The 15,161-nt window shown below is 42.3% G+C and overlaps 1 protein-coding gene across 4 annotated transcripts; it reads right to left on the bottom strand.

Annotated features, from left to right (window-relative positions):
* Nucleotides 1-164: 164 nt before the first annotated feature.
* On the bottom strand, nucleotides 165-14,238 carry LOC117612034 (uncharacterized). Of its 4 annotated transcripts, none has more exons than XM_034340669.2 (7): nucleotides 14,034-14,238; nucleotides 12,586-12,695; nucleotides 9,767-9,868; nucleotides 7,572-7,823; nucleotides 5,961-6,170; nucleotides 3,807-3,944; nucleotides 1,049-1,189 (listed from the first exon to the last, which is right to left on the bottom strand). In XM_034340669.2, the coding sequence occupies exons 2-7, from the start codon at nucleotides 12,673-12,675 to the stop codon at nucleotides 1,124-1,126; spliced, it is 858 nt and encodes a 285-aa protein (XP_034196560.1). In that variant the 5' UTR covers nucleotides 12,676-12,695; nucleotides 14,034-14,238; the 3' UTR covers nucleotides 1,049-1,123. The 4 variants fall into 4 exon arrangements, with proteins under 4 accessions (XP_034196561.1, XP_034196560.1, XP_034196559.1 ...); XM_034340668.2 differs by having other exon boundaries at nucleotides 14,027-14,223; XM_034340670.2 differs by lacking the exon at nucleotides 9,767-9,868 and having other exon boundaries at nucleotides 165-1,189; nucleotides 14,027-14,206.
* Between the last annotated feature and the right edge of the window lie 923 nt (nucleotides 14,239-15,161).

Raw genomic sequence — 15,161 nt, 5'->3', positions numbered from 1 at the left:
ATTTTATGACAATAATATTTTATTATTTATTTACACTACAAAACAACAGGGACGATTTACAATAAAAGAGACACACGTTAACGAACATATCAATCAACGGCAATCGTTCTCTTCATCGAGAGAACGATCATCGCTTCATACTGTAATGCGGTGAACAAACAGCCGGCCAGGTGTCGTTTAACAAAATTCTAGAAAAGATTCGATGTCAGATTGTCAATCGCTTAACATCTACGAAAATAATTTCAGATGGTGCTTATTTTTCTAGAAAGGTGCTGATGGTTCGGTGATTATCGACAGCCACCGCAGTCGTCGACCGGTTAACAATCGATCGCGGCTGTTCGGAAGGAAATCTATCTGATATCGATTAGGGGGAGTAGAAAAGAACGATCGATTCTTGGCACTGTTGCATTCTGGGAACAGTTATTATGTACAAGTTCACGCGAGATTCTATGCGATCCAAACGCTACTTTCGCGAGGCTGGGTGAGAAGTTACATCGACGTGTGCGTTTTACACGAACGATTTCTACAAAACTAAAAACTTGATATGGAAGAAGAAAACGATCGAAACGCGTCCAGATTAAGTGGAATAACTAATCGTTACGTACTAATCCCTTTATAAATTAAAATTTTCAATTTCGACCATAATGTAACAATACGCATCGTGTAAAACGCACGATTTCTTTCGTCTCGACGAATCTCAACAGTGGGAACGTTAACTAGAGAACAGAACAGGCTATGATATACACAGAAAGAAAGAAGAAGGGTCGTAGAATCGTTGGAGGACGAAAAACAGGGAACGGAAAGTAGTCAGAGAAGAAGAGAAACGAAGGATAAAAAGGAAACGAGGGCGTCAAGTATTACGATTTACAAATGATTGCAAATACGAAGTCGCGAGGTTGGACTGTTTGAATAACGAGGACGATTCTCTACCATCGACGAGACAATTCGGACCTCGGGGACAAGGGGGCAACGTGTTGGCTGATTACGTTGCCAACGTCGTACCCGTGTTCCTGCGACAATAATTACGGCTCGACAATGGCTCCCACGTGGATCCAGATCATTTTTCAGGACCATCGGATCTTCTTGTTCACTTCCGCACACCTTTTGCCTCGCGTACCGAGCTCTAGATGATGGAAGTGATCAGTCTTGCCTTGAAGTTGACGATACGCTCGCTCGTCGCTGCAAGACGCTGCAAAACACAAAAAAGAATCCTTCAATTACCATTGAAACGAAAGGTTTTCCATTTACCTCGACGTTTCTCGATCTTATCGATTCTGAACAATTTCTTATACAGCCGTATAGAATATTCAATTTTACCTAGAAGAACTGAACATTTGAATAGCTTAAATTCCATGACGCGCAGTTCGCTCTTTCTTGCATCTCATTGTTCGACTTCCTATAACGACAGACGTACCAGATTTCCCGCGTGGAGAAATGTTGCAACGCTTTCGAAGCGGAGCCGCTTTCGACACTTTTTATCCACGCGACCAAAGTTTCACCGTGACCAACGAAAGAAACGATAACCGATTGGCCGTTTATTGTTCCGTCCGATCGAACTTGCTCTTTTCCAGAACGTTTCCGTTTTTCTTATATTCAATGTTGACGGTGAACAAAACGGATTCCACGCGACGCGTGAAGCGTGAACACTTTCCAGACAATGTTCGCCCCTCGGCCAACACGCTTGATGAGGATTACGCGTAAATAGCTCGATTAGCTCTAACAATTACTAACTTCCTCTTTTGATACATTGCACATTGTAATTTTTCTGTCAACTCGTTTGTCTTTCTTTTCTATATTAAAATTTCTAGTGCCATTGATCTCCACGTTCATCCTGTTGACACGATAATCAGAGTGTTCATCGAGTTGTAATAAAGACGTTATTCAAGAAAAACAAGAAACTTGCTTGGTCTCCGCTCAACTAGCGAATTCTTAGCGCGCATTGTTTTTCATCGGTTTTCTTCGCCTCACGTTCGAGCGAGTCATAAATAAAAGTGGCAGAAAAATGCCTCTTCATTTTTTCTCCGTTAGTTAAACGAAAAGAATTACCGAAGATAGGAAAAATAATCGAGTTGAATTTTCTGCAAAGACCGCGTTCATTTCTGAAACAGGTCAACGTTTTGCGGAATTGTTTGTATTAGAAGATTGCAAGTGCAATATAAATTGCGATCAACGGCCTCTAACTAAGCAATTTCTAGCGTTTCTTTCGTCGATCAGTTTCGCTTTCGTTGAGGGTTCACCAGCGGAACGAGTCTCGACACGTGGGTGAGATAATTTTCTCATTTGAAATTTAGACTTCATCATACAGAAAATCATACCGATTTTTCACTTTTTCGAATGGTAGTATATTTCAATAGTGTACCAGCACCATATGCTACGGACACGAGTGTCACCAGAAATGGATCATTATCAATTTTCACGAACCGCGAGCTGGTCAAGCGTACCCCTGGCGATATATCGTGCCACGAGCCACGTAGCAGTCGCTTGCATAAGTCAGCCAGCAAATGGACGAGCTATTTCATAGAGAAAGTCGCTTACATTTTTGCTGTCCATCGATCCTGACAGAGCTTACGTAATCACCCAGATTAATATCTGGAACGCTCGCCAGACTTTTGGCAAAATCTACACGCGTTCCCGATGCTGTTTGCACGAATCACTGATGAAATTGAGAAACATCGGACGTTCTTCATCATCCTTCAATTGAAGAGAGATTCGAGAAGCTACTCGAGAGACGGAAAACTCTGAGATAAACATATTTATCTGAACGCCTGTTCAGATCAACCTGTTCTACGCTCGATTTTAATTAGAAAAAAATGGAAATACCGGTTCTTATCGTACCGTTATCGAAACTTCTTTTTTTTTATCAAGGTGGTACATTTATGATTTAAGTCTTTGCTATATGATAAATTACACTCGAGTTGCAATCTATGTTATAAATACCTTTTGAATTATGCTAGATAACAAATGGAAAGTTTATCTAAAAAATGGAACGTTCGTATTCTAAATAATTGCAATTGTAGCGTGCGTACTACACACGGTTCTTTTCACTGTGGTAATAAACGTGTTAAAGGCGAAATATGCATAATATTTCTACTTTCTCTCTGCGCTTTAACATTTTAGCAGTGAGTATTTAACTCTAGTAAACGCAATTGCCGAGAGAATGATGATAAAAAAAAAAATGTTTAATATAAAAAATATTGCGTTAATGCTAATAAATCTTAGGTAGGTCGATTTCAATTTCACTTTCCCATAGGTAAATCGATTATGTAAAACCGCGTAAGAAAACAGCTCTATTTTCAAGCTCGTCCATGAGAGGACGATTTTGTCTTCTATTTGTTGAACACGCGATTGCGATACACGAATAGTCTTGAACCAGTTAATGACGCTTCGTTCGTGGCTCGTTAAACCGACTGGCCGGAAAATCCCGTGGAAAGTTTTCTTCGGTGATTTCGCTACGTGTCGTAATGTTTCTCAATTATTATTATTTTTTTCTCTTTCATTATTGTACCTCGATATCTTCTTCGCTCGGCTAAACATAATCGATTTCCAGCCACGAAGTTCGACTGTGCGGTTACCGCAATCGTAACGCTCGGCCAATCGAGTCTCATTCTCCTATTTGCTGTATTCGCGAAATGTTCTGCTTAACGATCATTGTGCAAGGCTTTTACGCATATTGAATTATTGAATTCTTTCGTCGTTGACAGTGAAGAATTATGATCGTGTGGTTTTGAGTATTTCAGGTCGCGAATCCGTCCCGTGATTTATTACTTATATTAAAAAAACAAAAGAAAATTCAACTAAAGACTTACAAGAATGAGGTCCTGGATGAGGTTCGATATTCCTCTGTTCGCGATGACGAAGAGCCTAGTGACTGGTCCAGGAACCGCTTCCGGTGGTTCCTCTACCTTACCAGTGCCATGCGAGGCACTTCCGCTACCCGCCACCAGCTGCAAACAATCAAATCTCTCGTTAACGCCGCATCGAAGCAAAGAGTTTCGTTCTCAACGGTCAATACAAAGAGAGAAAGTGGATTAGAGAACAAGTCATTTAGATCGTTCCTTTCGTCATCGATCATCGTGCGAACATTCTTATGTTTGATGTCTAATTAGGAAGATAATTGCGGTGTGTAGTTCAGCTCCACGTCCAGCTCCAGCGCTCCCGACACTACGGTGCTTTTACATCCTGAATCCTAATTGCGATCCATCGATCTTGCTGCTACGATCCTTAAGTGCTCTCCTCCGACTCGTGACATTGTTTCGAACATCTTTACAAAACTGTCCATACCACTATTTTTTTAACGAAATTGCTTGTGAAAATAGTATCTCAAGTAACTGGTGGTATGGACAGGCTACAGGTGCACCCAGAACTATAAAACATGTTCACCAGGACCCAGATGGACAAATCAGATTACTGTGATAATTACAAGGCAGCATGACGATCATACTTACCTCTCCTCGAACAATCTGGTGCCAGATACGTACACCTCCATCCATAAGTCATCGAACACTTGTATAAACGAAGAAGAATGCAAAATAAATGATGGGCTCATCGACTTATGAACGGAGATATACCGTGCTATCTATTTGCTACTAAAAATAATGATTCGTGTAACGTGATTAGACGATCCTATTTCATTTCATTCGAGGTGACAATTGATAAGAAACAACTCTCGGTACGGTGCAATGGACGAGTTCGAGGCTACGACAACGAGAAAATCGGCAAACGATCAACGATTGCCATGTGACTGCGGCTCGAGAATCAGCTGGGATGTCCATCAAGCCGGTTGCTTCGTCGAGGGTGTTTAAAGTTGGTGGTCGCGTCGGGACCGTTGGCCGGGTGGAACGAATGGAGAAAGGGTACTTTTTCGGACGATAGAATTCGGGGGTTTTATACAGAGGGTGGTTCAATTCTCCAGACACGATTACGATTACGGTTAGTGGGAAGATGCGATGACGATCGGTATTAGTGATCTACGAATCGAGGGACTAAAAGGTGGCAACAATCTTAATTCTTCTCTCTTTAAATATAGGCAATCGAGTAGCCATTAATATTCTAATATTTAAAATTTTTATTTTGAAAACATAGAAATGTCAATATTGCATGCCTTTAGTCGCCCGAAAGGGAACCATTCGATTGGTTAGTGACAATGATGATAGATAACAAGAAAACGTGGCTGTACACTGGGGGATACACGTGGCAAGAATTGCGTGCCAATTTTAGAATCATCTTTACGTCACTCCAAGCAAATATTTGAAGCTAAGATTCTAGCCTGCAATATATGCACGATCAAGGCGAAGGAGATCGAAGAACAGGTATAGATACAAGGAATACAAGCTGACGAATAGAGAGGAGATGGCAAAGATCAGAGAGAAGATGATAGGTGAAGTGGTTAAGTAAACGGAACAAGAAAAGCAAACGAAGAGGAAGGTGCAGAACGAACAACAGGCGATTGTCAGCCACGTGCGAGGATTATGACATGCAGAGCTGTTAAGTACACGATTCATAGCTTGCAGACCTTTGAAATGTTTCTTTCGTTGAATCATCATGAAACTGCGATTACCATTTTTGTTTGAAACATGTTTAAAGTATTATACCATGGCGCACGATTAATTAAGAAACGAAAACTAATGATCTATTCATCATTATTTTTGCTACCTGCAAAGCCATATGAAAGTGAATAGAAAGCAAGAAAGGAGTCTCGTCGACCCAGAGAGAAATAGAAATAGAAACAGTGAAAGAAGCCAGGTCTAATGAGAACAATAAACACGATGTTCCAGCGTGGCGAGATTCAGAGAGGGGTGACTGAAAATCGCGAAGCCGGAAGCTGTCTGGCTTCCGTTCACCGGAACTGATTAAAAAGATGATAGAGAGAGAGAGAGAGAGAGAGAGAGAGAGAGTCGTGCAGAGTTTGATTTTTTGTTTTGGCAGTGTCCGTTCGGTTCTGCTCGGAAGGATTGGCGTACCGGTGGTAAGTTTCCGGTTCCTGACGCGGCCGGTGCGCTGGTCGAGGATCCCGCCGTGGTCGAGGAACCAGCTGGAGCGGCAGCAGGGGCGGCACCTTGGGGGACAGGGCCCAAGTCCCGAGAGGCGCTTAAACCGAGCCCTAGGCTCTGCGTACCTGCCACCACGCGGTACACCGTGCCCGCCGCTCTTGCCGCCCCGTCGGCCGCTTGCTATACGAGAACAGACACGAGAAACTTTCGTTTACTGATCCGCTCTTCACCTACACAAGCCTGTCTTTATTTTTGTTTTGTTAGAATTCTTTAGTTTTCCTCCAGTCACACTGTGTTATCTTTGCCCTCCGCTGCTACCACGAATCGCTCGAACGTCCTGTAAAGGGGCTGAAAGTTTGTTCTTTAACTAGCGGATGATACGCGTCCGTTCATCTGGGACCTTCTTCTTTCGATCAATGTCTTTGAACGATCGAACAGTTTATTCGTGTTAATTGGGTATGATAGTTGCTTGTTGGTTCGGTGAAAAGTGGAGACCGAGGCTGCTAGTTTGCAGAGTGTAGGTTTCAAGAGAATGGACGGTAGCTTATCGTGGACATAAATGGAAGTCGATCTAGGAACTAGTTCTGTATCATTTCGATTAGTCATTTCCAATCATCTGGGTCCTTGGTGTACGTGACAATTGGTCGTGAATGGATAGATACAGGAATTGAACTCTAGAAATAGATACGTTAGATAATCAAAATGGTTAATAATGTTATTAAGCAAAATTTCCAAGACTACAATTACCTTAGAAAATCTCGAAAATTTCTAACTTAGTTTAAAAGTCAATTAACCAAATTTTTCTCGAATAGAAATAATTAAACCGACTAGACTACCGGAGTCGAAGAGCCTAATAATAATCGGTATACCTGTTGTATCAGAAGCAACTATTCGAACGCGTTATATCCTGTTGGATTACTTTCTACTGCAATTCTATTATTACTATTTTCATTGCTGACGTTCGCAACCGACCCGGGTATATACAATTTCGATCTAAAACACCGTAGACACTCTACTTCAATTCCTTGATTCAGTTATGAGAAACTTCTAGTTATTTCATAACTAGTATTCCTTTTTTTCTCAAATGCAAAGCAACAAAGAAAAAAGGTCAGGGATTATTTTTTCTATCTATTGAAATATTGATATTCTTCTGAAACAAATCGCGAACAAGGCCGTTAATTCTTCAAAAGGACAGGTCGTGCTTAGGTCAAGAATCTTGATGTAATAACCGGACGAGCCGGCTGGTTAATTTCATTCGAAACCTTCGACAATGCCACAAGCAGTCGCCCTTGTCTTATGAATTATATTCTTTTTTTCTACATGAATATTAAATATCCCACAGGTTACGATGTATTATCAAACCTTGTTTTACTTGTCGAACATCTTTTTATGCTCATTACATTTTTTTGTATCTGTTTTTTAATTAGGAAGTTGCTGTGAAAATAATGAGCCGTTTGACAATGAATATGTTAATTAAACTTTTGATAAGATACGCAGACTAACCGAAATCTCCACTTTTCACCCATCATTCAGAAAGAATTCAACTCAAGGAAGTATTTGCAGGGAATGTTGATAACTCACCCTGATAATGTCGAACAGGAAGTTGCCCGAGCCAGCGCCGCTACCGGACTTGTCCCCAGACGCGCCGAAACCGAAGTTGAGGAACCTCTTGTTCCTGTTCTCGTCGTCCTCTGCTTCCACCTCGTCCAACGGCGTCAGAGGTGCCGCTGAATCATCGTTTCCTTGCTCGTCCGCGAATTGCACTTTCACCTCGTTGTTCTGCGACTCCGCCGCCACCTCGTTCACCCTGTCCTCCGCTTCCGGGTTCACGTCCTGTAAAGCACAAGTTTCACGGTCGACATCTTCGAAGCGGGTTTCGAAAAGCATCGTCGATCGATCGCCAATAAACTCGAGAGAAATTTATTCGACGACGATCGAACGACAATTCAAGGACGGTGCATTCGGGTCAAAATGGGGATGAAGCGTGCGACGCGTATTCTAGCGATGTCTCGTAATCGGGAAACGCGTCGATCAGGGTAATTATTGGTGAAGGACTTCGGCAAGCAACGGACGTAAATAGAAGCTCTACTGAATAGAAAAACACATAATTAACATCCGACGATTCTCAACTTTGATTGGACATTAGCAACGTTTGAATGTTGAGTATCATCGAGGTACATCGATTCGTTTCGATTAAGCTCCGTGGTTCTACGATCGTTAGAAACACAATTGTTGCCGCTTACGGGGTGCAGAACGCTCGAATCACATCTGACCTCTTTGCGATTCCCTTGAAAACACCCCAGTGGACTGGTCACAAATGAAAGCCACCTAACCGATCGATCGTCGATATAACAGACGTATTCGATAGTGGATGAAAAGAAATGAAAGGTCATCGACTTTTCAGAAGACCAACATTGATACGATACGAAAGTTTGAATGATCAGCGAAGAAGAAGAAAGCCGGAAACAGAACAAGAAGAGTACACCTCCCCTGTCGTCTCCATTGAAGGCACATAAAAATGAAGGCAGACGAGAGATAAATAGACAGACAGATAGACAGATAGATAAGACGAAAAAACGAGTTTGATACACACAAGTGAACGCACACAGAAGAAGAAGAACAGTTAGCAGACAAAGAAGATGGCTGAGTGTTTTTAGAGTTTTTCGCTCCCGCAGCAGTCCCGATTGCGCGGTGGTCGTCCTTGCCGGTACATCGAGGAATTTAATCTTCCTTTGGTTCATTGACCTCCAAACGTGTTACCGAGCTGGCCAGCAAACAACGATCAAGCGATCGTGTTGCTGACGTCGGTCGTCCCCTCAGCGTTCTGGATGGCATCGTTGATTTTCGTCGTTTCACCGACGGACGACTCGGTGGTGGTCGTGGTGCTATTGGGTGATTCGGTGTCCTCGTCTTCGTCCGGTGGATACGTCGGCAAGGATATCGAGACTCTACCGTTCGAACTGGTCGGTTTCGTCCCATCGACGTCGAAATCATAGTCGTCGAAGGGTGACGCGGCGGTCGCCGTCGATCCGCCTTTCGACGAACTTCCGGTTGCCCCGGGACGATTATTGCCCAGGAAATTGCTCAGCACGACCGGCCCTAGCGCTCGGATGATTTCCGCTACTATCGCATTCACCTTATCTTCGACCATCTAGAAAACAACAGCTCTTAGCTGGCTCGGTCTACGTCCAGTTCTTTCTCGTCTCACTTTTTTTTTTTTTTTTTGGGATTCTGATCTTTTGTCCCAATTTTGGGGGTTGTCGATGAATCGTGGCACGTGAGACGTTCTTTGAATAGGGGTAGTCTTTGTTTCGGTCGAAATTATCCATCCATGGGAATGAGTTTTTGAGCAATTTTGATTCGAGTCAACCTTCGAAGCAGTCGAGGAGGTAATACCATTAAATCGAGGAATCAACTGTAACGCGATCAATTAACGGATTATTTGAAAGGTATTTGTTTCTGTGATTAATAGAGTGAACAAACGCGGTTATACAATCGGAGTGGGAAACGGGAAACTTTAGCGTGAATCGTGAATCGAACGTGCAACTTTCTTGACAGGAATGCCGATTCGCTGCGAGCAATTTCTCCTCCGCTTTGAATCGATGCAAGATTACCAATCAAATTTCTCTACCATCTGACGATGGAAAATTTCTCGTGTCAGACGTACGCACGGGTGTTAAGGACGCGCAAGGTCCTGTTAAGGGGGTGTTAAAAAGGAACGTTTGGTCCTGGCCGTCTGCAGGATTTCACTGCGTTCTTGTTCAGCAGCGGCTCACCTGAGATACCTCTGGGAACAGTTCGCGCAGGATACCGATCGTCCTTTTGCTCCTGAGGGCGGTTTCGTTGTCAGCTTCGACCATCACCAGTCGATCTAGTGCCTGAAAAAAGTTTCCCTTTGTCCCTACAAACTGTTTCTTTTCACCATTTCATCCATCGAAAGATATCTCTGTCGATTTCTTTTCCTCTTTCAGAATTCTAGCTTCTTCAGCCGTTGCTCTCGATATCGGCGAGGATAAGGAAGAGTTCCAGAGCGTATAATTTGCTCTGGAAGCCGATCGAAAGTATCGGACAGTGTTAAAGTAATATTAGGTTGCGTAATTTTGCGAATCAACTGGTAGGAGAGAGACGTTAGCTCGGAAGGAACTGTCCGTTTACCTTGTTTCTAAATGGCAATTTTGAAATTACATAAAATCAGTGGGGAACACGTGGCGGCTGTATAACTGGACGGTGGTAAAATTCAATAGAAGAGATCGTAAACTTGTGAACGGTGATAATCCACGGGAAATTGCATCGTTAAACACGATTACACGTTATTACAGGAATACACGTTGCTATTGTAACGAGAAGCTTTGTAATACCGATTGTCTGATTCTAGTTGCTCGAATTACGGGAAGAGGAATAAATTGCTTGAACCGTGAGATAGAATATTTCATTTTGAGAATGAAGTTGTCGCGTTGACGCAAACCATTCGATAAATTTAATCATACCGTCTCGGACGGTCAGCGGACTCAAAAGTTGCTCAACCTGGTTACCATGGTTCACTTTCCCTCAGACCACGCTCACATTCGAGCAGCTGTTACGCTATTCGTCCCCGTGTCTTATCCTTACGGTCGCAATTACTTTTTCCTTCGTCACAATCTCCACTTTACTCTGAATTCATCTGGCGATTTTACGTTACAATCGCGGTGAACACGTTCGAATTTAACGATCGATTACATCAGATCTTTTTAGAATAAATATATCCTATTATTTCAGGCTGTATATTTTATAGACAGTCAGACTTGAACGCGTATAGTTTTCACGAGTACTCGCTTGACCATGCGTTGATGTCTCCAGCGTTCGTAGGTTTATTCAGCTGAATCGAACCATTCTAACGCAATAATTAGTTCGAAAATGAATGTAATGGGCACCACTGGTACTCGTGGTGCTTATAGAATCGCAGATCGGAACACGCGTGCACGTGAACGCGTGTACGTTTACGCACGCGCTTTCCATTGGGCACCGATCGACCGAAGAAAGTGTCCGGTGTAACTCTGTAAATGTTCGCGGCCAGTGAAAGTGTCGGGCCAAAGAAGAGAGCCGCACGAACCTCCTGCCTTTTCGTTTGGACCCTGTACTTCATCGTTCGTGAACCGACACTTGCCTAACCTTTCCTCTTAATAACCATTTCTCGGCAATTACAGATTCACTTTCGATGATCAACCTCGAGGATGACCTTCTGCCTCGAACGATCGACGGCTTACCCGATCTCGTGAAATTTATGACAGGATATATGTAAATTTATTGCCAATACTCTGGGGGCAATTGTAGAAATAATGACTAAAATTTCAAAATCATACGAAAGCATTTAGACCACATCGAAGAATATAAATAGCGAGAAAGTTTCTCAATAAGTTAACAGCAGTTCAAGGAAAGAGAAAAGAGTCAAAATGTTTTGAAACGGAGCCAGATTCTTCCAATAATCTATCCACGAACGCGACTGATATTTCACCATCTTATTCTCTCAATGTCACCACTGTCAATCAATTAAGATATTTACATATAAATGATCATTCTGTCCTCTTAAAGTGCTTCCAAAGCTAATCCATTAAATGTCAAATTCGTGGATTTCGAGGATGAAACACTTCTTCATTCAAAGCAAACATGTTTTACATCATTACAAGTTCTTTTTGAACGAAAATCAAGTAATGCAAGACGAAGGAGTTGAATTCTCGCAAAAAGACGAATATCTCGAAGTTTTCCAAAGACGTGTTTGTTCATCGCGAGGTCGTAACACTCGGCTCGAGTGAAAGACATCTAGCCTGATCGAAAGTGAAACATCATCTCCGGTCCAATGATCGTTTCGTTGAACCACGAAATCGAAGCGAGAACTTTCGCAAAAGATTGACGCACGCTTCTCTATGCCTTAATTAACCGGACATCGTTTGTCGCGGTGGCTCGTTAAGTTCCGCGAACGGAAACCGCTACTTTCTCCGATTCCGGTGATCTTCAGTGATAAGAGGATCGTCAGTCGAGTGTAACTAAGATATAACGTGCATTATGGTGGCCCAGTGACACAGAGAAAACGATCGTAACACCAATTATGCAACCTTGGATCGAAGGAGAGCTGCTGAAACCCTTTCGGAGAATCGGAACGATCGCTCGAGTTTCCTAAAACCTAGGCGAAAAGAGCGTGAACGGAATTTCTGAAGAACGGAGTAAGATTGCGATCTTTTAGGTCAATAACGCAGGGAAAAGGAGCAATGACTCGACGAAATTTATTCCTTGCAACTCGAATTATTACCTCTATAAAATTTATTCGTCTACCATTTTGCAAAAAATGGCATACGATATCTGAATTCTTTCGAAGATAAATTATTCATGGTCAAGCGTGTGCCTAAATATCAAGGTAATTTCGCACGAGGTGAATGAAAAATAAGCCTCGATCGCGAAAGACGGCCGCTACTCGAGTTCCTTCGAAGCTGAATTAATCCACCTCGATGGAACTCGATCTTAATCGCGTGTCTGCAGTGTCAAGGTAGCTTCACAAAAGACAAACTAAAATCAAGCCGAGAGTAAAACCCTTTCCCTGACGAAGGTTCTTCGATGGACTTACCTCGGACCGAAAACGTTCTCCTTCGGGAACCGGATGCGAGCCGACCAAAGCCACGCACATAGCGCTTGCCAAAAGGACGATGAGTTTCATGTTTTTCTCGAATGGTATATCTGAAAGAAAATAGAATATCGTTAATAAAATTTTCTCAGCTGGATTGTTGCTCGATTGTGTCGTTTGTTCGAAGAAACTAGCTTCCGTCTTCCTTTCATTTTTATTTCTCTGATTCTGGTTGATAATGTTAATGTATCTTCCGTGTTCTGTAATGAGAAACACGTGTTTCTCGTCGGATGATTCGACGGCACGGAAGCGTTTCGAAAGGATTCTGAGGAAAATGGAGAAGAAGGTGAAGGAGTCACGGCGATGCTCGAAGAGAGGGGAGCTCTCCTTTCTCGAGCTCGGATTCAAACTATCACTTTCGACCGAATGAAAGTGGAGAACGTTGCCATCTTCAATGCAAAGATTCCCGAGAAAGGATTGTCTAACAGCGGTGACAGTGAAATAAAATTTCCGAATCTCTCGTCATTTGGTTCACGTAAAAAACTTTAACGTCTGTTGCGTAGCGTGAATAGTGCAATAGAAATTCAGATGCAACTACTATTCCATGCGGCGAACAATAACGAACAGACGGAATATAATGATGGCATCGAGGCAATATAGATTCAACACGCACCTCTTCGCAACCGATGGTGCAACGTTTCGAGGCCAAATATCGTCTACCACCGTCAATTATTCGTCATTGTTTAAAAGCTTGACTCTAAATTATCGTTATGATCAAAGAAAATAAGCTTTAAAATTTTTATTCTATTTCTATTTATATTTGAATGCTCGAATCGTGATGGATTACATTCTCCCTCTCCCCAAAAAGGAAAAATCTTTCACATTATTTAAGAAAGTAAATTGATCATACAGAAATTATGACGTCTACCAAATCTTTCCTTAAATGAAAATCAGTCGAATCACGGCAGTTGGTCTGGCAGAAGAATCGAAGAACTACCGCACGTGTTCAGCAAGATCGTCCAAAGTCACAGTTCGATGGAAACCGCGTTTTCCACGAGCAGGACGGTCACGAGTCTCGATTTTCTCTTTGAGCTGGTTACACACGGCGAGAGAACCACTTCACGATTTTCACTGCAGTAATTCTTAATCACCTTTTCGAGCGGGGAACTCGAGAAGGAACACTCTGCTCACCAGGGGAACAATCGAGTAAAATAATTATTTTACAAAACAAGAAAAGGAAAACGAAAAAGAAAAGCCTGACAAAAATTTGGAATAAAAATCATTGAACTCTCGATGGTTTCTTTTCCCTCACTGATCTCATCTAGCTCGTCACGTGGTGCCGTCTCTTTAATTTTTTTTTTTTTTTATCTTTTCTGTCGACTTCTCGTTCACTTAGGATTGTTAAAGAAAACAAAACGACGCACGAGTCGCGATCGGAACTCACCACACACCGAATTGTAATCCGTTACACGGTTAATTTGAACTGGCCGCTTTGTTAAAGAGGATCCAAAAGGAGCTCTCGCCGGCTCCTGCTCTCTTCGGCTTTTCTGTGACTGTCTGTGTAACGGAGCTTAGTGAGCGGCTTTTATTAGAAGGAGGGGCCTGGCGCCACCTCCACGGTACACTTAAGCCTCCGTCCTCTCTGTTTCTCTTTCCTCTGCTCCCAACTTCGCTGATCCTGAAGAAGGGATCGCCGACGACCGGATGCTTCTGCTTCAGGAGATATCCTCGTGTTGCTTGGCCCTGAAGATGATCGGGACGGAAGCTGATCGAAGATCGATCGATCGTTATCGTCCCAGAGCCCCAGGGACGATTGTTTTAACCTTTGACTACAAGTTGAGCTAAGAGACTTTACCCTCGGGTAGAGTTTATTTTTTCATTTTATGCAGAAAGCGTCTACCAGTTGCTCGGATTTTATTGTGGACGGTATTTTTATTAACAGGAAGTATTAACCGCTTATTACGTAACGAGAAATGTGACACACGTTTTCTAAATAGATGCACATTGACGTAGTGTTACTTTTATTTTCATCGTTATTCTAGATCGTAAAACTGGTTCTTTTTCACCCCTCCCTCTCTAGAAAAAGGAAGTCGAAAAGCTATATAAAGCCGTGAAAGAATTCATTAAAAATGATTATTTTCCTTTCGGACGTCGTCAAGTACACTGGACTCTGAAATGAATCAATTTTTTTTACAGAAGATAATCACAGTACATTTTGCTCTTGCCTAGTCAGACACAGAAATTAACAACGATTATTTCTAATTATCTGTTTCAGTAATCTGCTTCCAAGAAAGGATAAATTTTGCAAAATAATAGTTGAAAATTTAGTTCATGGAATTATATAAGGTATCAAAGCATACCGATTTTTCTTTTGACAAAAGAATACAATTTTTTTGTAGTCGGATACAAAAATCATCAGCGTTCCTCTAGCAATTACCGTCGGTGTGACTCAAGCCGAAAACAATAGCTTCTTAACGGTTAATTAGAGTGTCCCAAACGAAACTTTCCACCAATTATTCGTAAACTAGTACTGCGTCGAATGCGCACCGGTTAAATCAGACTTATCTCGATAAGCTGAC

The sequence above is a fragment of the Osmia lignaria genome, chromosome 15, assembly GCF_051020975.1.
Source record: "Osmia lignaria lignaria isolate PbOS001 chromosome 15, iyOsmLign1, whole genome shotgun sequence".
Taxonomy (NCBI): domain Eukaryota; kingdom Metazoa; phylum Arthropoda; class Insecta; order Hymenoptera; family Megachilidae; genus Osmia; species Osmia lignaria.
This window is presented reverse-complemented; position numbering and strand designations above follow the sequence as displayed.